Source organism: Pinus tabuliformis, chromosome 7, assembly GCF_031772625.1.
Source record: "Pinus tabuliformis cultivar Carrire ecotype Pingquan chromosome 7, CPIR1, whole genome shotgun sequence".
NCBI classification, from domain to species: Eukaryota; Viridiplantae; Streptophyta; class Pinopsida; order Pinales; family Pinaceae; genus Pinus; species Pinus tabuliformis.
In genome coordinates, this window is record NC_142293.1 from 1,085,866,808 (window position 1) to 1,085,892,701 (window position 25,894).

General features: G+C 40.5%; 1 protein-coding gene across 1 annotated transcript in view; it reads left to right on the forward strand.

Moving 5' to 3' along the window:
* Window positions 1–24,643, forward strand: part of LOC149251342 (protein CutA 1, chloroplastic-like) — a 245,977-nt gene extending 221,334 nt beyond the window's left edge. The window contains exons 5-6 of the mRNA XM_089459358.1: window positions 23,852–23,946; window positions 24,201–24,643. Of these exons, the coding sequence (XP_089315484.1) occupies window positions 23,852–23,946; window positions 24,201–24,282 (177 nt within the window). The 3' untranslated portion in view covers window positions 24,283–24,643. The remainder of the gene's footprint in view (window positions 1–23,851; window positions 23,947–24,200) is intronic.
* Window positions 24,644–25,894: the final 1,251 nt, after the last annotated feature.

Consider the following 25,894-nt stretch of genomic DNA (forward strand, 5'->3'; position numbering starts at 1 on the left):
GTAGGTTTCTAGACATTTGTTGACCGCTTCAGTTTGACCATCCATTTGCGGATGATAGGAAGTACTGAGTTTTAGTTGAGTGCCTTGTATCTTGAAGAGTTCCTGCCAAAAATTACTGGTGAAGATCGGGTCGCAATCGGACACAATAGAAGTGGGCATGCCATGCAATTTGAAGATTTGATCCATGAAAGATTGAGCAACCAAAGTCGGTGTAAACGGGTGGGGTAGGGCGCATAAATGAGCATACTTCGAAAGTCTGTCCACAACCACCATGATGATTGACTTGTTTCCTGAATTTGGAAGACATGTAATGAAATCCATAGAAACCTCCGTCCAAATTGATGCCGGGATGGGCAACGGTTGTAATGTGCCTGGTGTGTTGACGGTCTCCCCTTTGTGGCGTTGACAGACATCGCATTCTGCTACGAAAGTAAGGATGTCCATTTTTCATGCCTGTCCAAAAAAATGATCTTCTGGTGCGAGCATACGTCTTCTGAAAGCCTGAATGTCCTGCAATGGGGGATGAGTGCAATTCTGCCAAATGCGACTTTTGAGGGTGGATGTTGGTGCTATTACGACTCTGTCCCTGTAGCGAAGAATCTCATCCTGCCACGAGTAGCCCTTGGTGGAATTTCGATCTACCTGCAATTAAGAAATGAGTTGGGAGAGCCTGGGATGTGAAAACCATTCCTTGCGAGCCTCTTCAATCCATTCTGGAATGGGGAGGGAAATTTCTAGCAGAGTACTTTCCTCCTCAAATTGGCGAGATAATGCATCTGCTACACTATTGTCTTTCCCTTTCTTGTAAATGATCTCATAATCATATCCCAGCATTTTGGTGAGCCATTTATTTTGTTGTGGGGAGGATAGGTGTTGCTCCAAAAAATATTTAACACTGTGATGATCTGTGCGGATTTGGAAACGTCGCCCCAATAAGTAAGGTCGCCAGGTCTCTACTGCATGTAAGATGGCCATCATTTCCTTCTCGTAGGTAGATTGGCCCAGATTCTTCCCACTTAGTTGTTGGCTTGTGAAGGCCAAAGGTCACCCTTCCTGCATTAAGACCGCCCCAATACCTGTACCCGAAGCATCACATTCAATGACAAAAGATTTGGTGAAGTCAGGTAGTGCTAAGACTGGAGTGGAACACATGGCATTTTTGAGAGCTGTAAATGCCTGTTGTGCTTCCTCATTCCAGAAGAATGAATTTTTCTTCAGGAGTTGAGTGAGGGGCTTCGCTATGCGACCATAGTTGCGGACAAATTTACGATAATAGCTTGTGAGACCCAAAAATCCTCTCAAGCTCTTCAAGGTCTTAGGTTGAGGCCAATCCTGCATTGCCTGGATCTTTTTGGGGTCCACCTTGACACCTTCACGCCCCACAATGTGGCCCAAATACTCAACTTCTTCCATGCCAAACGAACACTTGGACATCTTGACAAATAATTTATGCTTGCGGAGCAGTTTCAAGAGTAGATCTACATGCTGAAGATGTGCGGCCCAAGTGCAACTATAGATGAGGATGTCATCGAAGAAGACAAGGACAAATTTCCCGAGATATGGTTTGAGAATGTGGTTCATAAGGCTCTGAAAAGTAGAGGGGGCATTACAAAGACCGAATGGCATGACCAGGAACTCATAATGGCCTTCATGAGTTCTGAAAGCAATCTTTGGAATGTCGACTTCCTTCATGCGAATTTGGTGGTAGCTCGAGCGAAGATCCAACTTAGTGAAGAATTGAGCCCCATTGAGTTCATCCAGCAAATCATCAACCACCGAAATGGGAAATTTATCTTTGACTATCAATTTATTGAGGGCCCTGAAGTCTGGACACATCCGCCTCTCCCCATCTTTCTTGAGCACCATGACCACCGATGATGAATAAGGACTAATGCTGGGACGAATGACACCTGCTTCCAAAAGTTCCTTGATTATTTTTTCTATTTCATTCTTTTGGGTGAACGGATACTTGTATGGGCGCACATTTGGGGGTTGGGCCCCTGGAACCAAGGTGATGCTATGATCATGTTCCCCTCTCGAGGGTGGAAGCTCATGAGGCTTGTCAAAGACCGACAGATGGTTATTTAAAATCTGTTGCATCTCAGGATGAATCGGCAGAGACTTGGTTTCGACTCCCTGGATGACATTAAATTGAGCTATAACTCCATGATGGCCCTTTTTTAGCAATTTTTCCATCCTATGCGAGCTGATGATAGAGGGAGCTCTCGCCTAGAGTCCGCGGAGGGTATGTGTGGAGTTGTTCTGCTTAAAACTCATATATAACTCCTGGAAATCCATTGTGATTGGCCCAAGGGTGCGGAGCCATTCAGCGCCGAGGACAATGTCGCATCCTCCCATGTGTATGGCAAACATGTGGGTTTTCAACTGATAATCGCCCATTTGAAGTTTGACATTTTCACAACGGCCTTCACATTTCATTGTGCCCCCCATCCACAATTTGGACTTGGAAGTTAGAAACTGCTCGTACAAAACAATGCACTGCTTCCGCGACTTTTTGATGGATGAAATTATGTGTACTTCCACTATCAATCAAGACTACCACTGGGCGATGTTTAATAAAACCTCTGATTTTGAGAGTTTGAGGTGAAGAAATCCCTGCCAAAGCATGCAGTGAAATAACTGGTTCGTTAGAGACATTGTCCTTTTGGTTGTCCTCTTCTAGCTCCTCATGTTCCTCAAGTGGTGGATCTTCCTCTGATGAGCTGTAGTCAGTGGCATCAATTTGAAAAAATTTGGGCTCCTTGCATTTATGACCCGGGGAGTATTTTTCGTCACAGTAGTAACATAATCCTTGCTTTCTTCTTTCGGCCATTTCTGCAGGTGACACCTTTTGGACCTTAAGTGTTTGAGTCGTGTTGGGAGCCTGTGGGGGGCGACCTTTAGCGGAGAAAGTTGGGCGACTATACTGGGCTGCTAATGCACGTTCCACGTTACGAGCTGCCTTGCAAGCCTCCGTCCATGTGGGAGGGTGGTGCATTAGGACTTGGGCTTTTATGGCTTCTTTAAGACCGCTGATAAAACATTCTGTGTAGAACACATCTGAGAGACCCCAAGTGCAGAAGGCTAAGGCTTCAAAGGCTGTAATATATTCATCCACTGTGCCAGTTTGTCGGAGCTTAGTAAGACGACCCAAAAAACAAGATTCCTGGTCAAAGCGGTCTGTAAGAGCTTTTTTGAATTTGGTCCAAGCCCGGAAAGGTCCATTGCAACGTTGATGCCATTCCCACCATTGTAGGAATATACAGGGTAAGTTCCACAGAAAGAATACCAAAAGGACACCGCTCACAACCAGATCTCAAATCAATACACCAGTATTTTTGACGTGGTTAAAACCCTCAGAGTGCAAGGAGGGAAACAGTCCACGGCCTGTCCCAACGTGGGTACTACAGGCAATTTATTAATCAAAGAATGAAAATTTACATAAGCTTCTCTCATGCACGGATTACCCGAACAATGACCCTCCATGCGCTTTAAATAGAACTCATGGACCAATCGGGTGTCAAGCCACGGATCAAGTGTCGGTAATACCGAGGTGAGAGTGAACCGTCGGATCACTACATATCGTGACCGTCGGATTGTAAGTTACAAAATGTACAACGGTAAAGAAACACACTTTACCTAACTCTAACCTAACTCTATACTAGACCAAGTTGAACTTAACTATATCCTATGTGTCGGAATATCCTAACATCCCCCCTTAAGAACAACTTGGGATAGGATTGAAGGATTTACAAATATGACACAATAGGAGAAGGAAGGAGGCACTAGAGCCTATCCCCCCTTAGTGACAACTTCCTGAACTCCAAGCATATATCGAAGTTTAGTGAACTTCGCCTCTGTGAGAGCCTTTGTGAAGATGTCTGCAACCTGATCATCTGTTGGACAATATTGCACTTCAAGAACATGGTCATGAATGAGCTTTCTGATGAAGTGCATGTGTAGTTCAATGTGTTTGCTGCGCTGATGCTGGACTGGATCTTTGCATAGCTGAATGGCACTTTGATTATCACACCAAAGTGTGGTTGGATGCTGCTGCTCAAAGCCAAACTCTGATAGGATCTGACGAAGCCACAAGGCTTCCTTACTAGCTTCCACGGCACCACGATACTCTGCTTCTGCTGACGAAAGAGAAATGGCAGCCTGTTTCTTACAAGCCCATGTAATAGGTCCTGAACCAAGAGTGAAGACATAACCGGCAGTAGACTTCCGATCATCAAGGTCACCAGCCCAATCAGAATCAGTGAAACCAACTAACAGAGGAGCTGCTTTGGCACTGTAATGAATCCCAAACTGTACTGTACCTCGAACATAACGAAGTATTCTTTTAGCTGCTTTCCAATGACTTTCACGGGGGTTTTGCATAAAACGAGCAACAAGGCCAACAGCAAAGGAAAGATCAGGACGAGTATGGGTTAAATACAAGAGTTTTCCGACAAGTTGACGGTATAAGGTAGCATCAACTTCAGGAGAAGTACAAGAGACTGAAAGTTTGACTCCAGACTGAAAGGGAGAAGGGGCTGGCTTACAGTCTTCCATGTGAAAATGACGAAGAATATCACAAGCATACTTGGACTGGGAAAGGAAAATACCCTCTTGGGATTGCAAGACTTGAAGACCGAGAAAATAGTGTAAGTGTCCTAAGTCTGTCATTTCAAATTTCTTTTTAAGGCTGGACTTCACATGGTTTATAAGGTTGGGATCACTACCAGTAAGAATAAGATCATCAACATAAAGAACAAGGATGATAAGAGAGTTGCCCACTTTCTTGGTGTAGACAGTATTGTCAGAATGACACCTAGAAAAGCCAGATTCTAAAAGAAAGCTATCCATTTTGGCATACCAAGCCCGAGGAGCTTGCTTGAGGCCATAAAGGGATTTCTTAAGTCGACAAACAAGGCTGGAGTCTGTTTGTATGAAGCCAATGGGTTGTTCCATATAGATTTCTTCCTGCAAGTCCCCATGCAAGAAGGCAGATTTAACATCCATCTGATGGACTTCCCATTTTAAAGAGGCAGCAAGGGAAAGAACAAGGCGGATAGAGTTCATTTTGGCAACAGGGGAGAAGGTTTCAGTGTAGTCAATGCCTTCAACCTGTGAAAAGCCCTTAGCAACGAGACGAGCTTTATGTTTATCAACTTTCCCATCTGGTCCATACTTGGTTCTGTAAACCCATTTACATCTAACAAGTTTGCGTCCCTTTGGTAGAGGAACAAGATCCCATGTATCATTTGTCATCAATGAATGATATTCTTCATTCATAGCTGCTTCCCAATGTGGATGGCCTGAAGCTTCTGCAAAAGTGTCAGGATCATGATTTACTGGAGCTTGAGCCAGTAAAGAAGAGGCTCTTTCAAACTGAGAACGTGTACGTCGCTGATCTGTAGGATCACCGGCAAGATCACCTGCTGCATCCCGAGTAGCACGGACCCATCTTGGAAGTTGAGGATCCTGAGAAGGTGGGGGAGGATTATCATCCTCGCTTTCATCATCTGAAGAAGAAATGTTTTCAAAAGTAGAAGAGATAGGAAGAGGTGGCACATCCGCCGGACTAGGCTCGCAGGCCGATTTATTTTCATCAAATTTTACATCTCTTCTAATGATAACATTTTTGGACTTAAATGGAATAAGTCTATAACCTTTTACATCTTCAGAATATCCAACAAAAGTACATTTCTCACTCTTAGGTTCTAAAGCTTTATGCTTTTCATCTGGAATATGGGCCCATGCTTCACTTCCAAACACACGAAAGTGACTTACATCTGGTTTAATGGAACTCCAAGCTTCTTCTGGAGTGATATTCTCTAGAACCTTAGTAGGAGTGCGATTGATTATATAATTTGCACAATTAATTGCTTCGGCCCAAAAACTAAGACTGAGTCCTTTAGATTGCAGCATACAATTAGCCATTTCCTTTAAGGTGCGATTTTTCCTTTCAGCTACACCATTTTGTTGTGGAGTGTATGGAACAGTATGTTGCATTTGAATTCCATTTTCGGTGCAAAAGTTGATGAATGTGTTTTTAACATATTCTCCACCATTATCAGTTCTTAGCTTAAGAATTTGATGTCCAGATTGTTTTTCAACAAAGGCTTTGAAGGCCAAAAATGTGTTAAATACTTCGCTCTTGAGTTTTAAGAAGTATACCCAAGTGCGTCTGGAGAAATCATCAATGAAAGTTAAGAAGTACTTGCAGCCAGAGAATGAAGCAACAGGAAGAGGACCACATAAATCACTGTGCACAAGCTGTAAAGGGGCTGAGGCGTGCCAAGAGGCACGTTTGTCAAAACTGTCCCGATGATGTTTTCCGAGTACACATCCGGAACAAACACCATCTCTGCAAGATACCATAGGAAGACCTGTCACCATATTTTCTTTACATAGATGCTGAAGGGAGCGATAGTTTAAGTGACCAAATCGCTCATGCCAAAGTTTGCTCACTTCATCATTATGAGCAACAAATACTGAGGGAAGATTGGATGACCCAAAGTTGTGAAACTTATACAACCTTTTGGAATCATCAGCAAGACCAGTAGCTAGAATCTGTTTAGGATCTTTTAGATCCTTGATTACAACATCATGAGGTGAAAATTCAACAATTTTACCTTCACCTGAATGAGTTATCTGATAGACAGATAGAAGGTTGCAGGATAAGGTTGGAACACATAATACATCATTAAACTGACCATTGTCTAGATGAACAGTTCCAGTCCCTACAACATTAAGAGATCTATCATCACCAATATATATATTTTTGGTGTTACAATCATTTAAAGAAGAAAACATGGCTTGGTTTTTGGCCATGTGACAAGAGGCTCCAGAATCAATGAGCCACTCATGAGAATGAGAAGAAGAAGAAGATACATTTAATGCATAACCAGACTGAGATGATTGACAATGACATGCAGAAAGTGCCATTCCGGAAGTTGAAGTTGAAGTAGGCTCCACATGGATGTTATGTTTCTTCATTGCGGCTTCCAAGGCTTCCATCTTCTTAAAGCATTTAGATTCTAAGTGGCCATCTCGATTACAAAAGTTACAATGTCTATCAGTCTTCTTCCATTTGTTTTTATTGGTCTTATCATTTTGCTGAAATGATCTTTCATTTTGAGGCTGAGATGGTTTAGGACCATTCTTTTGAGGATATGACTTCTTAGGATTCTTTGAATTTGGTTGCTGCTGGGCGGCTAACGCTTTCGTGGAAGAGTTTCCAAGATTAAGAAGACCAAGGTGTAAGAGTTTTTCTTGTTCTCTTATTAAGGAATCACAAAAGGAGTCAAAGGAAGGGGCCTTGTATTCTTGTCCTTGACAAATGAAAGCTTCCCTTGTAGAATGGAAAGTGGAAACAAATACAGAGTAGGCTGGTCCCAACTTAGTAAGGATGGAATAAATAAGGTTACCATCTTCTTTCTTAACTTTAACACCTTCCAAGAGATATCTAAGGGTCTTGAATTTGGACAAGAAATCTTCAATGCAAGAAAAATTATTAGGATCCAAAGTAAGCAGCTCATTTTCAAGTTGATGGGCTCTAATTTCATTTTTAATCCCAAAAACTTTAGCAAGTTTTTCTAATGCTTCATGAGGAGTCTCAAGTTCTGCAATGTGGAATCTAAGATCAGGAGAAACAGACATCCCTATCAAACCACGTGCTTGATCTTGTCTATTTTCCCATTTTGCCGCCTTGTCTTCATCTTTTGGTTTCTTCTCTTGGTCTGTGGCTATTCTGTAGAGACCTTTACTTCTAAGTAAATCTCCCATGTAGGCTACCCATTGGAAGTAGTTAGTGCTGTCAAGAATGACTTGGCATGGACTTTCCATTTTAAAAAAAAACTGAAGCTGAAGATGCTGAAAGTAAGTGTTCCAATGGATAGATCTCGAAAAAATAGGCGGTTTTAAAAAAAACGGCTCTGAAAAAGGCTTCCGGATGAAGAAGTTATGGCTTTTTGAAAAAAAAATGTTGACGTTGCCGGCAAAGTGCGCGAATGTGCGGGAATGAAAAAATCCGCCCCCACAAAATGGAGACTTGAACCCAAGACCTCTACTCTCTTAAAATAGCTTTGAACCAATTGATCTATACAAAAAATTTGAGAGAGAGAGAGAGAGAGAGGGGGGGGGGGGGGGCCTTGGTTTGCGTGCTTGCCTTGAGAAAGCTCTTTTTCCCTACAAAACACAAAACACAAAACCCAACACGAATATGCAAAGAAAAACGAACCTTACGGCTCGAAGTTAGCTTTAGCCAAAAAACTAGAAATTTTAAAAAAAATCTCAAAGTTAGCTTTAGCCGAAAAACTAAATATTTTTCTCAATGTTTCTGATTTTCCGAGATCACACTAAGGTGCAGGGAAAAGAGCATACGCATGAGAAAAATCCTTCCTTTCTGTTTCTGATTTGCCCAGATCGCACAGAGTCGCAGGGCAAAGAGCATACGCAGAAATGAAAGGTATAGATCCGGTTAAAAAAAAAGGCTAAATAAACTGAGACCGAAATAAGCAGAGAGAAAATAACAGTAAACTGCAAAAAAAACACTGTATACCTCCCGATCTGAAAAATGACGCAGCTAGGGCTACCGGAAACCTTTTCGCGTGAAACGAAAGGGGTTCCTCACTGGAACAGATGCTCCGAACGCAACAGAGCAGTCCTCTCGGCCCGAAAGCAGTCAGAAACAGCAGATCTAGGAAACGACAGCCGCATGCAGTTCTACCGGCTTCAGATTTGGATCACCAACGGACGCGGCCCTCAAATAGCTCTGATACCATGTAGGAATTTACAGGGTAAGTTCCACAGAAAGAATACCAAAAGGACACCGCTCACAACCAGATCTCAAATCAATACACCAGTATTTTTGACGTGGTTAAAACCCTCAGAGTGCAAGGAGGGAAACAGTCCACGGCCTGTCCCAACGTGGGTACTACAGGCAATTTATTAATCAAAGAATGAAAATTTACATAAGCTTCTCTCATGCACGGATTACCCGAACAATGACCCTCCATGCGCTTTAAATAGAACTCATGGACCAATCGGGTGTCAAGCCACGGATCAAGTGTCGGTAATACCGAGGTGAGAGTGAACCGTCGGATCACTACATATCGTGACCGTCAGATTGTAAGTTACAAAATGTACAACGGTAAAGAAACACACTTTACCTAACTCTAACCTAACTCTATGCTAGACCAAGTTGAACTTAACTATATCCTATGTGTCGGAATATCCTAACAACCATTGCCACCTTTCATTGTCCAAGTACATGCTCCCCACCATACGCTGAGTCTCATCATCTAAGATGTTATCCAGATTGAAATACTGCTCCATTTGTGCTATTCATGCTGCCGGGTGAGAACCGTCAAATTTATGCATATCCAACTTGGGAGGTCGCTGACGGGATTGTTGGTGGGTGCGCTAGACGTGAGGAGAGTGGCTAGACTCACCCTCACTGTGTCCATTGCCATTATACTCCTCCTCGTGGGCTTCCTCCTTGCCCTTCGGGATTATGCTCGGGATCATGCTATTTAGTCGGTCAAGCTAAATTCGGAGGGATTGCAAGGATTCTTCAAGTTTGTCCATCCTTTCATTGGCCATAGCTTGAGCTCTAGTTTCTACCATGCACCGACCTGATGTTCTTGAAAATTGGGACCGCCTAAAAAAAAATTTCACTAAGAATTGAATGGTACCACCGTGCTCAGCTCGTCGTCCTGATTCTGATGGGCTAGATCACCAATAAGCGCCCCGGGAGATCTCAGATTTTTTTTTTGCTGAAAACTCCTAACGGAGTTTTACTCCTTCCTTATGAATACTGCAGTCGCCAAATCCTCAAAATGTCAATGCTGCCAAAAGTCCTGCGAAAATTATACCCTGGTATAGGAACCCCACACAACTACTCAGATCTGGTGGATCTGAGAGATCTGAATGGCGGATCGGATATCTCTGGGCGGCGGAACAGATTGCTACTGCGGATCGGAATGGCGGGTCTGGAACTGTGGGACTGATGTCTGCTGCTGCTGCACCTCTTTGCGCGCTGATCTGGCAGAGATGATGTGTGATCCCCAGATAGAAAAGGGAACTATGGTCTCGAGGAGTGTCAGGTGCTACAGATCGCAATATACATAAGGGTCTGACAGTGGTACTCGGCCCAATGTTTCAGGGCTCTAACTAAGGAGGATCAACCGTACCCTTAGCCGTACAACCCGACTACCTTATCGTATGGGCGAGTAATCTCTTTGAGTGCTGTTCTCGGTGTACTGTAGCAGCAAGACAGTCGACGGTTTATCTATGGCGAGGTTGCAGAGGAGCTAAGGGGCTTCCGATATACCCAGAAGGTACTTGGAAGACAGTCCGTACGCGGTTCTGTCTAATGCGCTACTACTCGAAGGGGTACCCACAGGGGTTACAAGGGAGTCCAACAAGCATGACCACCTCTTGTATTTCCTGCGTGCATGCCTCCCCAAATCCGCAGGTTTATGCGCTCAACGACAGATCCCGTGGTTTAAAGACGCCGGAACACGTCTCTAGCCAAAAAATTTTTTTGCTAAGAAATGGAGATCCCACTAGCCCTGGAAAGTGCTCTGATACCACTTGTTATGCTCTTAACCTGCCAAAAGATACCCAAATACAGAATATGCGAATAAAGATACCCATAACATAGAATAGTGAGAGACAACAACAAATATTTTATTATTCAGAAAGTAATGTTCACTGGCCTCTTCGAGGGGGCAACCTCCAATAGAGCAGAGCTCGATACAAAATAAGACACGATGCTCCTCGCAGGGAGTCCCTATCCTTTATATATGACTCATACAGGCAATACCACGGATCCATACCATGGGTTTTATTAATACCATCTATTTAATACTACGGCCCATTTGCAACTAACTATGGTCCCGTCATTAATTGCGGGTTAACCACCTACAATTATTAATATGGGCTTTATTGACTCTTGACTATGACTCGATCCCATTACATAAATAAGGGGGTTAGGGTGGGACCCTAACAATAGTTATCAAAGTCTGCTCCAAGAAGGGGTCTGCTACAAATCCAAGATCTGCTCAAAAGGTCCGCGACAAATCTACTCCAAGTTCTGCATCAAAACAAGTTCCAAATTCTGCTCCAGAAAAGGTATGCTACAAACCAAGATCCAAGTCTGCTCTAGAACAAGTACCAAAGATCTGCTTTTGAACAATCTATCAAGGCTGCTTCAACACTTCACTTTAAGATTGTTTTCAACCTTCTTATCTTAGAAGAATTTTTGCCACAAAACAAGCTTGCTATCTACCTCAAAAATTTGGATTCATCACACTTTGCCTTAGACTCGGATAGGGCCTCAGACCTTCAGATCTGTCGTACTCTGTCTCAGACTTGGGTAGGGCCTCAGATAACTTGAAATGAGCTCTGGAGCCTTACCTAAACTAGGCCGAAAATCACCTCAGAAATAGTGCAAAAATCTTTGTCAGAATGTTGGTGTGAAGGTGCTATAAAAGAAGGCCGAAAATGTCCCAGACATGCCCTAGAACAGGGCTGAAATAATCCTTAGAAGCAGGACATTAATAACTCCTCACAGAATTTATCAAAATCAACGTGATTTTCCACTAAGTTCAAAGCCAATCAAATCCAGTCTTTAGAACCTTTGATTTGCCTGCCTTCATATTTTTGTTTAAGTATATGGCCTCATATATTTGCCTTGGACTGCTCCTTAAATCTCAGGCCAATCATCAAATTCTTGCTGCCTAGAATGCCAATGGTTAGGGCTATAAATAGTGGTTGAATAGGCCTATAATTGGGCCAGCATGACCCTTTGAAGAGACACGTATATAACAGAGTTGACCAAAAAAAATGAGTAATTATATTTTGAAAAAGCACCTTTATTTGAAACCGATGTGAAAGAAGAGAATTGACCTGTTTAGCGGAGGCTTAGGAAGTTAGGATACTTAAAAAAAATCAATTTTTTGACTTTCATATCATCTTCTTTCAAGTTGATTGGGACACATGTATTTTGGTCAATCTTACTATAATTCTGACCTTCTTCTAAGGGATACCATAAAGTATTAAAACCATAAATATAATGGGGCATGATCTGGTGCAAAGCCCATCTATTTGGGGCATTAAACCTCAAAAATTAATATCTCTACAACCAAGAGGACCCACAAAATGTGACACCTATCAAACGAAATGGCATGACTGGGGCTATCAATCTAGGGCATCCTTGCAACCAGATTCATTTGATTTGTATATGCAAACCATCAAACTAATGCAGGCCTATTCATCCTTTCACATCAATGACAATTTTTCCAACATATATAACATGAGGATGTGTGACCTTTGGGATTCATATTCCAAGGTCACTTCATATTCTAACTCTTCAATTTTCTCTTAATTTACATATTTACAAATTCTCACATAATCCCTGAGAATAAGGTATCTAACAAATCTCAATAATCAATCACTTGGGATATTAGTGTTTTGGATTTGGTCAATAACTGAAGCTTATAAAAGCAAGAGTTGGTGAAGGAAGACGACACACAAGAGACATAAGAGAAATCTAGTAAGCACAAGACATTGATATATGAGATCTTTGTGATTGGGTGGAGAAGGACATTCATCCAAGTGTGCATAGTCCAATGAAGAGAACAAGGGGTAGCAAGGGAGAAGTATCCAGATCAACCAACAAGAGTGAAGGATATGTTTTGCAGAGGGCTTATTAGTTGGAAATATTCTAGGTTTTTTTAATTGTATTTTTCTTTAGAGGGCCATTTTCCTAGTAAGGGAGCTCTTATATGTTGAAGATAATCTATTAATGAAACAATAGATTTGAGGGGCAAAAATTTATGCATACATGTGTTTGAGATTAGTGTTGTTATTTTGCTTCCACTATTAATATTTGACTTACGTGATAAATTTCCAATAGTTCTTTTATTTAGTAGATCTATAATAATAATTAAATTTACAATAATGTATTCACTAGATAATAATTAGATCAAGAAACTTTTCCTTGAGAGAGAGAGAGAGGGAGAGAGAGAGAGTTCATAGTACATCAATACATTAGAAGCAACATCAAGAGAATATCCGAACCAATACCCAACATCAAGAAGAAATCACAAAACCCTTCTTTGAAATGTCGGCCCTCCTCCTTCTAAAATTCACTAGATCATAGAGATACAAGATAAATTTAGTGTGTACAAATGAGGATACCTCTCCTTTATATAGACTTCCAAGGGGGGTCGAATGGGTGTCTTACTGGGGCCCAACTGACCTAAACAAATGGCATGGCCGACTTAAATATTTAGGAAGGAAAATGTAAATTTAAATTTTATTTTCTTCCTTTAATTTCCATTGATGGAAATGCTGACCATGGCTACAATTTTCAACACATGCAACTACTTCAATGACTCGGGACATTCTTCTTTTGCGCTCTAGCAACTTCAACCCAAGACTTATTAGTTAATATAATTTCTCTGATTAATTAATCTAATATCTCTCATGCAAGGGTTGTGGTTTGAATCTCATAGCTCAGATTCTCTTGCAGTGGAAGCAAAGACCTAAATTAGTTATCTCTCTGCTCAATTGATCTCTAGTGGCTCATCTTATCCTGAAGAATAATAGTGTTTTCTGTTGCCTTGGCATAATCTCTGTAGGAAGAGAGCTGACCCTTAAAAATAATTGCTCTATTCTTGGTACAAGCTAGTTCTCTATTAGAGTTTAGCTTTTGTATTAAGGCAGTAGCCTGAATTTTGAGATTGGAAAATGATTCATAGAGTTCGGTGACACTTGTTAGCCATAGTATTAAAAACTGGCCGGTTTGAACCGGAAACTGGTCAAATCGGTTGGTTCATTGGCTAAACCACGCGGATCGGCCTAAAAACCGGGTTCAAGCGACCATTTCACCAATTTTCCAGAAAAACTGTGCCTAATCGGTTGGTTTATGACAAAACCAACCAGTTTATGGGTAAATCGACTGGTTCCCTCCTAAACCCGGTCGAGTCATTGCCACACTGGCCGTGGACCCACCGAACGATTTTTTGGTGGCTTCTGAGGTGGTTTGGAGGGAAGTTGTTGATGTTTTAGTAGCTTGGGAGGTACTCCAAGCACTAGGGTTTGCGGTTTGGAGGATGGAGCACCACAAAAGTCATTTATGGGCTTAGAACCCAAAGTTGGGGTTTTGCACCCATCGCGTGAAAACCATGGAGCATTTTGGACATGTGACGGATGAAGATGATAGAGGGCATTAAGGAGAATCGAATGCAACGAGAATCATCAAATTCCGAGTTGTCTACAATGCGTTATGAATTTTTGAAGGCTAATGATGGGTTTTTTGCAGATAAGTCATGTAGGCTTGGAGTGAATGTGCCAAAAAACATGTATATTCGTGGAGCCCTTCTTTTGGATATAAATAGAAGGTGATGTGAAGTCATTTGAATATCCCAGTGTGCATATTTCATAAGAAAATCATCCCAAGGTAGCCACAACTCAAGAAGGAGTGGGTCAGAGTGGAAAGGGACTGTTTTTGTCATCTTTGATTGGGTTTCACAGGTCTGAGGAGCAACAGACGTAGGCCGCATGCCTTAAAGAAGTTTTGGGCAGTGTTTTGTCTTGGTTGAATTGTGGTTCTTCTCCAATAATTAGGTCACAGTCATAGAGAGCACAAACAAGTAGGCCATAGACCTCATTTTCCTTGGAACAGGTGGGCCATAAGGCTACCTGTAGCTACAGGAAGGTCGCAAGCCTTGTCTGCTTGAAACAAATTGGTCGAGAAGGCTTTAGCCCATAAGTGCAAAAGGTTGTGGACAAAAGCCAGTAAGGGAAGGCCGCAACAGAGAAGGAGGTCTGGACGTGAGGGAGGATGGCTGTTGCAGTATAGTTGCAGCCCTAACTAGTGGGACAAACCTACAACAATGTATGACGACCCATGATATGAAGAGTTTGTGATGTTTTCATGTTCATTTAATGCTAGTTGGATGGGAGTTTGTATATGCAGCCTGTGGGAGCCAATTGGGAGGCTTGACTCTCCTAGGAGTAGATCTCATAGTGGAGGTATTGGGCGCTTAGTGGTTGGTGGAGGGCAACAAGAAGGTGTCCAAAGTAGCCCTTGATAAGCAGTCATAAAGGGAGTTTGACAACTAAAGTTTGGGTGAAGTTGTGAAGCCTAATGTGTAGTACATTGATGAACTAGTGGATTGCTAGATTGGTAGATTGGAGCTCAGGTATTGGCCAGCCTAGAAGTGTAGATTGGATCAGTTCGTGTTCATTGTAGCAGAAGTGACTTGCAATAGTGATAGGTGGCAACCCTCCTGGAGTTTCTATGTGTTGTTTCTTGATGGACTAAAGGGCAACTAGAGAGCATAACAGAAGCGAAGGACCAGCAGGACGAGATACGACATAGATGCTGTGATTGTGCACTAGAGCAGCGAGATTTTCATTGTATTTTGTATTCTTGTACTTGTGGATAATTGAGGGTCATTATTCCTAGTGTGGGAGCCCTATATTGTTGTATTACTCAGTTGGTTTGATATAACAAAGATTGGGTTGTTGTATATATTTATACAATATTTTGTAAAAATTTGTCTATACTTGTGCATGTGTGATTTACTGCTATTTATATTCCCCTATGCAAAGTAGCTTTGTTGAGATTCTTGGTTTGGTAGCATCAGAGATTTTAAGATTCTATCCTTGACCCAAGGTTGTAGAAACTCAACAAAAGCTAAGGGTTGTTTCCCTCCAAAAACACCCCCCCAAGCCAATAAAAGGAGGTCTCCCCTCTCATTTGCCTCACACATCTCATTTGGAGTTTTTGTGAGTTTCATTGGGAGCTTGGAAAGTGTTGAGTTTTTTCTGGAGTAATTATCTTGGAGGCATGGAGTTGGACTTGGAGCTTTTTTGGAGATAGTTTGGAGCTGTTAGTAGAGTTGGCATCTTCAAGAGGAGGTTAAGGAAGCTATTTTGCATTTCTAGGTAAAGTTTTTCACTTCAAAAAATCTATATTTCACTGCTGTCCATGTATTTATTTTTTTATGTGTTCTATGCTGCATTTTTATCAAATTTCTAGTTCTATGCTATCAAATTTTGTATGCTAAATATGTCTATTTTTTTCCCAAATTTATCTTACGGTTTCCATTTTTCTTATTTGCAATTTTTTAATTGGTAGATTTCTTTGCAAATGTCAAATATTTCTAGTGACCATGCCTCCAAAAGCCAAGGACAATGCATGGGTTCATTGTGATGTGATTGATGGAAAAATGATATCCAAATTTTGCAATAAATCTATTGGAGGTGGGGGTATTCTCAGATTGAAACAACACTTGGTTGGGATAAGAAGCCAAGTAAATCCATATGATGCGCCAAAGGAAGTGATAGGTCTTGTTAGGGTAGGATACCCTGCCAAGTTTGAGAAGTTTGAGGAGAATAAGGCTAGGGAGAAGGCTATCCAAGAAGAAATTGCAAGGAAGAAGGAAATTTTACAAGCCACAGAAGAGAGTGGGTATGATGATTTTGAGATTCAAGACTCCTCTTCTATCCCTTCCACTGATGACCCCTTTCACTATGTTCCTCCTTCTCTTGGGTCTTATCATCAAGGCCAACAATCGAAAGGAACAAAGAGGATGAACATCCAGAGTTATTTCTCATCCTCTGCCACCATTGCCTCTGCTAATCTCACTTCCTCCCAGCCAAGTCTAACTCAACGTTAACCCAATTTGAATGACCATTGGAAAAAACAATGCAAAGAATCTTCTTTTGAATACATTGTTAGATGGTGGTGTGATGCAGATATCCCATTTAATGTTGCCCGCTCACCTTATTACCAAGCTATGTGGGACTCTGTTATAGCTATAGGAAAGGGATTCAAGGGCCCTACTATGCATGACTTGAGGGGGCTCTTTTGCAAAAAGTGATTTGTTCCATTGATGATGTTGAAAAGTGTAAAGAAGAAAAAGAAAATTCTTGTAATACTTGCATCATGGGTTTCATGAGCAAGATATTTTATTTTTAGTATAGGCTCCTATTGAGAGTCCTTAGGAATTTTGTCATCTAGTCATAAAAGTCTAAAGAGTCATTGTCATGTAATGAAGACATGTTACACATTGTAAAGAGTCATACTTGTCTATGTAAAGTCATCCTCCAAGACCTTGTCACTAGCCCTCATCAAGTCGACCTACAACAAAGAGATTATTCTAGAAGATGAAGTCGACCTTCTCCAAAGATCATGTCGGCCTAAAACAATCATGACCAACGACTATATATACAAGTGCTTGTCCTCATTTGGAGACAAGCAATTCGGTGAAGCAAGTCTACAAAGAAGTGCGAAAGAGATACTAGAAGAAGCCTCTATATCAGCGCAACAAGAAGGAAGGATAGCGAAGATAGTTGTGACCACTGTTGATAATATCAGCGATATTCAGAAATATCGCGATATTTTCGGCAAAACGATAATCGCCGAGAAAATATCGTGATATTTTCTTGTTTTGAAAATATCGCGATATTTTGAAAATATCGGCAAAATATCAGCGATATTTAAAAATTTGAAAAAATTATTTTTTATGCTTGCCGATATTTGCCGATATTTTGCCGATATTTTGCCGATATTTTCGCCGATATTGCCGATAAGATATTTTATGGACCCTCGCCGATATTTTGCCGATACCGATATTTTCAACACTGGTTGTGACTGCTTTTGGGCTAATTTGTCTTCCCACGTGCGAAGGTAGCATATCCGAAGGTGTCAAGAGAAGGTCGAAGGATTGCAACTACATTGAGGTGATCTTGTTTGGTGTCATGTCCCTTCTCAAACACATTTGTAATAGGGCGCTGCTACACAATTTTCCACATTTTTGACTAAGGAAGAGGACCCCACACTTTTGACTTGGGGACTTAGGAGGCAAATCGACTTTATCTGGTTGCTAGTGGAATGCGGGGGCTGCCCACATGGGAATTCGAATTAGCCCATTCGAATAGCTTGGAGGGAAAGTCGAATGGATGGATGGAGGGGCCCACGTGAGGCTAAGGAGGCCCAAGGAGTTATAAGGGGGGATCAACTCTCATTTTGGTTTCATCTATGACATTCGCAAACAAAACTACTTGACTGTTCGCTCTGTTGTTTAGCTGAGTCAACCGACTGTTTAGCCATGAGTCTCTCAAGCGGGAGATTGAACCTCTACTTCGGGGGACCATCCATGCCCACCCTAGGGAGGCAGTTCCACAAGGTTTTCAGGAATTCCGGGGCAGTGACATAGCACCATTCACCAACGCAGGGCAGGGAGTGCGTATTTCTTGGCAACCAGAGAATACGTAAAGGGAGATAGAGGCCATCAGAGATCAAATTGTTTGCCGGGGAGTTAGAGAGTTGAAGTAGCAACGATAGACCAACATTCTTGCTGGGTTTTACAACCAACTGAGCCATCCTTCTGGCAGTTCGAATTGTTGGGCTGGGGGACAACGTAAAGGCCATTCAATAGTTTTTCGTGGAGCTTGGGAGAAGGTGTCTTAGGCCAAGAGCTCATCTAGGAAGTCAGGGATTGGATAGCAAGGGTTAGCCCAACACTTTGGGGGCATTTCTGGGAGGATTTACGGGTAGTTTCCAGCAAGCTGAGCTGAGGTTGGGTTCCAAGGGGGTCAAATTTCAGAAGTCTGAACCAGCCAAAACCCTTTATGGGGTTTTCTGGGTTTAGGCCAAGGAGTCCGGGGTTAAAAGCACATAATTTTCTGGGCATTAAAAGTGCACTTTCCAATCATTCGAACTTCAATAGAGAGGCAATTTTCTGGGTAGCGTAGTGCAGATTGGTGCAGCAGTTGAGAAACCTTCAACTCAACCATTTTCCCACCTGGGTTTGGTCATGATTGTCCATTGAGAAGCCCAAGTGCACCATCTTGTTATCTATTGTATTTTTCCTTCAGAAACTTAATAAAATGGCTCAACAGTTCCCTATTTATAGCTTTTCTATGGATGCTTAATGTGTATTTCGTTTTTATAAATTGCTGCACAAATTATTTGCTTGATTATCACTTGTATTCCTATTTAGGATCATTACATTTGGGTCGAAGACCTCGCTAGAAGGATTTGAGTAGAAGTGCAATAAGTCTCTCTCTTAAGGAGACTATTCAAGGAAGCAAAAGTAATCTAGAGTTTCTGTGGTTAGGTTGCAGACCTACAAGAAGAGATCGAAATTCTGAAGGAAGCCGAGAAGGAGAAGAGGAAGAGCAGCGTTGAGGCTAGTGACTTGGTCTTGGGAGGACTCTAGTGTCAAGGGTCTTTGTCATGGTCTTGGTATTCGTCAATTGAAGATCTATAAGAAGAATTTCGTTTGGGTTTTCCTATCAAAGAGTTATAGGTTTTGGCCCTCGCTGACAAGCCTATATACTGTGTGTCTTGTCTCCTTATTGTTCATGATTTGGTAATTGTCTTGATGAAAAGAGCATAATAATAACCCAAGAAGAGAAGATCATAATCAAGAAGTAAAAAGTCTATCACAAGTAGTTATCATAAGTAGAGAAATCATCTATACACTTGATGCCCTAGATTTCTCAACAGATGAGTATTTGGCTGAGTATAAAGAGTCATGGCTTAAAACAGGTTGTTCCATCATGTTAGATGGATGGACTAATGGAAAGAACCGCACTATCATTAATTTCCTTGTTTCTTGCCCTCAAGGAACCATGTATTTGAGATTAGTTGATGCATTTGATAAGGTGAAGGATGCAACCCCTCTATTTGAGCTTTTGGATGACATTATTCATCAAGTGGGGGAGCAAAATGTTGTGCTGGTCATCACAGATAATCCCTCAAACTATATTCTTGTTGGAAAGATGCTAGGGTCCAAATATAAGACCATATTTTGGACTCCACGTGTTGCACATTGCATAGACGTCATGCTTGAGGACATAGGCAAAGTGGAGTGGGTAAAGAACACCGTAGAGCATGCCAAGTGCATTACAAAATACATCTACAACCACTCATGGGTATTTTGTCTAATGAGGAAAAACACTGGGGGAAAAAACTTGTTAGGCCTTCAATTACAAGATTTACAACTCACTTCCTCTTCCTCGCATTGCAATGTCTCAATTCTCAACAAAAGAACTTGTAGAAAATGTTTTCTTCTGATGATTGGACTTCATCTCGGCAAGCTCGTAGACAAGATGGCAAAGACACAACAAAGTAATGTTTTTGAAATTTTTTTTGGAAAAGGTCTGTAGAGCTTATGCAAATTATTGAGCCCCTTATTACGGTGCTATGAATGGTGGATGGGGAAACTTTGGCCATGGGCTACATTTATGAGGCTAGATTAGGCAAAGGAGCAGATACATGCAACTAACAAGGATATGTTAGCTAAATATGGGCGTATTTGGGAGATCATTGATAACAGATGGAGCGATCAACTCCATCATCCTATACATGCGGTTGGGTATCTTTTGAACCCAAAGTATCATTATAAAGCTCGGCTAGGAGATCTACAAGTTGGTGAGGTCAGAGATGGATTGTATGATTGCTTGGAGCGCATGGTCCCTAACCATTCTGACTAGTTGGAAATACATAGACAACTTACTCTTTTCAGTATGGCAGCAGGTACCTTTGGCAAAAACTTGGCAAAGATGGCAAGAGATGTGGATCAACCAAGTAAGCAATTCCAATTTGTTTTTCTTTTAAAGTTCAATTGTTTACAAATTTACAATTCAAATTGTCTGTAAATACTTGTAAATAAGTAATGAAATGAACTAAGTTACTAATTAATGTATTTTTCTTTGCAACACATTGGTGGGAGTCATTTGGCGTCCAATGTCCTCAATTGCAAAAGTTTGCAGTTAGAGTCCTTAGCCAAAGTTGCAATGCTTCATGTTGTGAGCGCAATTGGTCTGTTTTTGAACGTATACACACAAAGAAGAGAAACCATTTGGAACAAAAACGGTTAAATGATGTTGTCTTCGTGCAATACAACCTTTGATTAAGGTGTAACCAAATGATGAACAAAAGACTTTATCTAAATCCCATTGTGTTGGACGATATTGATCCAACATCAGAATGGGTGGAGGAGACTGAAGATCTTGAGTTTGATGATGTTTTTGTTATTGACATGGCGTTAGAGTGGGTTGATCCAAATGTGGATTTGGTAGCGCCATCAGAATCAGAATTAGTAGCTGCATCAAGAAAAAAGGAAACAACCAATGGAAGGCACTAGTTGTGCAACTCGACCAACTCGTGCTTCCAATTGGTACACTTATATTGTTATTGGTGCTACTATTGAGGTTGAAGATCAGGTTGAGAGATCTACAGGCTCTGATCCAGATGATGTTTATGTAGTTCCTGTTGATGATTCTGTGTCTAGTAGTGGTGATGAGTTTTAGCATGATGATGAATGATCATGTTGATCACTGATATGTACCTATGGAGTCTAGACTTGTAGTCTTGTAGTAGGCCAACGACCCCATAGCTTGTTGCATTGTTTTGGGACTTTATATGCCATTTAGAGCCTCATTGCTTATGTATTTTGTCGATGCTATGTGTTGCACTCGGTGCCATTTTGATATATTCACATTTACATGGTATTTAGATGAGCAAACTTTGCATATTTTGTCTCTATTGGTTTGGAATCACGGTTTTAAATCTTAAAAATAGTTTTTTTCATTAAAAATTAATTATTTCATGTATTGTTTTAAAAACTAGTTCATTGAGATCTGATCAGTCCCGGTTTGAAACTTGGTTTATTAGGTGCACTGGTCCAGTCACCGGTTCCGGTTTTTAATACTATGTTGTTAGCTACTACAATTGCTTGGTCAATGTGTGTGTTGCATCTTGTATCTCAGGTACTATGGGGTTTAATTTGAGATAGCAAATAGTATTTTTAATGGCACAACCATGATGTCTCTAGTGCAGTGTTTTTAAAACCGGAACCGGTGACCGGACAGGTCCACCTAATGAACCGGTTTACCGACCGGAACCAATCTAACCGGGACTGGTTTGGTCTAAACGAACTGGTTTTAGAAAAATACATTAAATAATTAATTTTTAATGAAACAAAACTATTTTTAAGATTTAAAACCATGATTCCAAGCCAATAGAGACAAAATATGCAAAGTTTGCTCATTTATATACCATGTAAAGGTGAATATATCGAAATGGCACTGAGTGCAATACATGTCATCGACAAAATAGCAAAATACATAAGAAATGAGGCTCTAAATGGCCTATAAAGTCCAAAAACAATGTTGCAAGCTATGAGGCCATTGGCCTACTACAAGTCTACAGTGTACACATGATCAATCATAAAGTTCATCACCACTACTAGCCATAGGATCATCATCAGGAGCTACATAGACATCATCTGGTTCAGAGTTTGAGGATGCCTTAGCCTGATCTGCAACCTCAGTAGCAATGCCATCAATAACATTAGAAGTGGACCTAATGGAAGCACGAGTTTGTCGACCTGCACGACTAGTGCCTTCCATTGGTTCTTTGCCTTTCGTTGATGCCGCCACTGATCCTGGTTCTGATGCCGCGACAAAATCTGCTTCATTCCCCGCTAAAGCCATGTTGATATCAAAATCAGCCTCAAACACAAGATCTTTAGTCTCCTCCACCCGTTTTGATGTTGGATCAATATCGTCCAACACAATGGGATGTAGATCGGGTGCTTTGTTCATCATTTGGTTCCTCCTCAGTCGAAGGTTGTATTGCACGAACGTCGAAAACAAGATCATTTAATCGTTTTTGTTCCTTAAAGGCTTGGAGAGGGCGTTTTTGGAGGGAAAGCACCCTTAATTTCCCTCTAAAACCCCTAAAATACCTTGGAAAAGCATCACTGTGGGTCCTCGGTGGGCATGGCAGGTAACCGGCCGGTTTAGGACCGGTTAGGTCAAATTTTTCGCCACACAGCCTATTAAACCCGGTTTTTTCACCGGTTCCAACCGGTGGGCCTGCTAACTGGCCGGTTAGACCGGTAACCGGTTAGCTAGGCCGGTTTTTAATACTATGCTCTAGTGCAAGCTTCTGAAGCCTGCAGTTCAATTCTGAGGCTTGTGACTTGGGCTACATCAAATTTCTTTTAACTCCAGCAGCTTGTTTCTAAGGTTCATGGCCTGTGCTGTGCTAAATTTCTGGTAAATATTTATATGTTTGACCACTCTTGGGATATTTTTAACTCTGATCCACACTACGCAATTGCTGCTTAGTTTCCAGTATTGTGACTTAAAAGATTCTTACAGGCTTCTTGCCATTTTATTGAATGTAGAGTCTATATCATCACTAATTTATTGCCACCAACAATGTATATGAAGATTATTATTTACATCTCAGTGGTTGAGGTTAAATTGTGAGGAAATCTGTATAAAACTATAGGTGTAAACCTATCATAATATCTTTTGATCTACCCTGGAAATTAAAGCAAAGATAAATATTAAATAGTAAATTCCCAATAGATAATCGTATAACTTGTGAATCAAATCATTTGTACTAGTTTAAGCATACTTACATCTGTAAATGTAAGCTGCCCTTGCCATTCATTTGGGGCTATATTTAGATGTGGAAGAGCCTCATTGCCCTTTGTTAAGATGCATAATCTCCTACTTTGTAATTGGTTTTATCATGTTCACTGATTATTATGGACCATCTTTATAGATATGAGTGCTGCTATTTTCTGTCATTTCTTGTTTGGTCCATAAGCTGCAGCAGTAGTTTTTGGCTAGTCAGAAGTATTAGGTTCTTGGTTCTCAAAGATCAACACAGTAGTCAGTGTGAAACAGTACATTCCAATGTCCATTATTGTCGCAGACCATCAAGTTCCATTGCTAATCCTCTTAGTTTTGTTAGGGAAGTTTTGCATACAATGTTACTAAACAATAATATTTTATTATTTTTGTCTACCAGATAGAGACAGATGCAGAAGAACTACTTATAATCAAGACACGGCAGTCTCTTTTAGAGGCTTTGACAGCACATGTAAAAGCTAATCATCCATACGAGTGAGTAAAATTCCACTTTTGAAATGCTTTTTTGAATATCAACTCGAAAATATACATTTAGTGACTTGTGCCCCTTTGAGATCAATTTGTGTGCTCAGCTTTTATCTTCTTGTAAACTATGTAACCGGTAGTTGGATTTGATTTTGTTGGTTCACTTAATTGCATAGTTGCTCTGCACAACAGTGAGAATCATTTAAGCTTTCAGATCATAACAAGAGTCTGTGATTGCTCATAATGGTATTTTTCATTCTCAGAGTACCAGAAGTTATTGCTTTACCTATTTCTGGAGGAAACCATGATTACCTGAAGTGGCTCAAGGAGAACACTAGGGAGTGACTTGGACAAGAGCCTACTGTTCAAGAAGCTGCATATTGTGTGATATATACTATTGATATGCTGAATCCACATCTCCTGTTGATATTTCGTGCATATAAACTCTAGTTTTACATTGATTCGAAGATCACCAAAGACGGTTAAATTTGTATGTGTGACCTAATCTATACTCAAAATGATTATAGTTTTGTGTGAGCAACATCTACAACTCTATGTTTGGGTTTGATTTTCTATTTACGCGTCCTTATTGGTACAAGGAATTGTAGGTTCAAGAAAACTGTTACACATTCGATGCTTTCAGGATAGTTGGAATTAATGAGGATGCTTACAAGTATATAAATATAAAGAAAGGGAATGCATAGTATGGACGGTTTATTTTGGCTTGTTTTGAATTGTTTCTTTAGTGCAAATTGTTCAAAAGTAAATTAGTTTATAAACAAATGAAATTTCCACTAAATTGACTTTCTGGTTCAGCAACGAGATTCTTGAAGTTGTTTTATTCCACAGGCTGAATTTTATTTCAGAATGTGACATCCCTCTTGCTGCCTGGCTTTCCAGTTTTCCTTTTATGTTACTTGTTTTGGTTTATTTCTCTTTGTTTTTTCTTATTTTTATCAGGGCTCATTGGAAACTATAACACAAAGATAGCAATGTTGATCAAATGTCTTGTTTTGCAAGAAATATGGTTGGAGTGAAATGTTCATGTCATGTGCATAACTTATAATTTGAACTTATGGTATTGAAGTGAAGCGACTCCTATTTATTGCAACCTGGTAAGCAAAATGATCTGTTTGAAGGATATGCCAACTAAGAGAATGAATGTGTGAGGACTTTCATTGTTGGAAAGGTTGATTTTCGGATGTAATTTTTTTTTTTTTTTTGTGTGGAAGATGAGTTTGGTCTGCCCATTGTTTTGGGTAGCAAAGATTATGTTTCCTCCATTCAAGCTCAGGAGTCGTTTTTTCAGTGGATATGAATCAAAATCTCTTTCTAGTTTACCTTTTTATTTATGTCTTCATTTTTACTTTGATACTCCGGATAAATATTTCTCAGAATCATGATCAAATAAACCAAATGGCAGATGCATGTTTGCTTCTATTTAGGTTCTAGATAGCTAGATTGGTATTTTGTTAAGATCCATTTCTCACTCGCTTTTATGTTTGAATATAAAAGTTAAATAGCTTCAGCAACATAACTTTGACTGATCACGGTTAAATTATCGTATAAGTAACTTAAGAGGTAATCTAGGGTGTTATAAATCTCTTACTGTGGTCCAAAATAGTTGAATTGCCTAACAGAATTATCTTTGTAGAGTAAAAAGTGCTAATTAAACTGCCTGTTAATGGGGGTAAGCGTACAATGTAAAATTTGTCTAATTAAACAGTTGTTAATGGGCAAACTCCAAATATGTTGGTGTTACTGTGTTTGGACTTAAATAGTGTATTAGATCAAAGTTTCCTAAACATTTTTATGGTATTAGATGTGTCATTTCTTTATGAGTTGTCTTCCAGGTGGTATGGAATCTCTCCCACTCAGGCTCAATTCTTGCAAATAACATGATGGATGTTGACATTATTGATAGTATATATATATTTCTCATTTATAATATATTGTG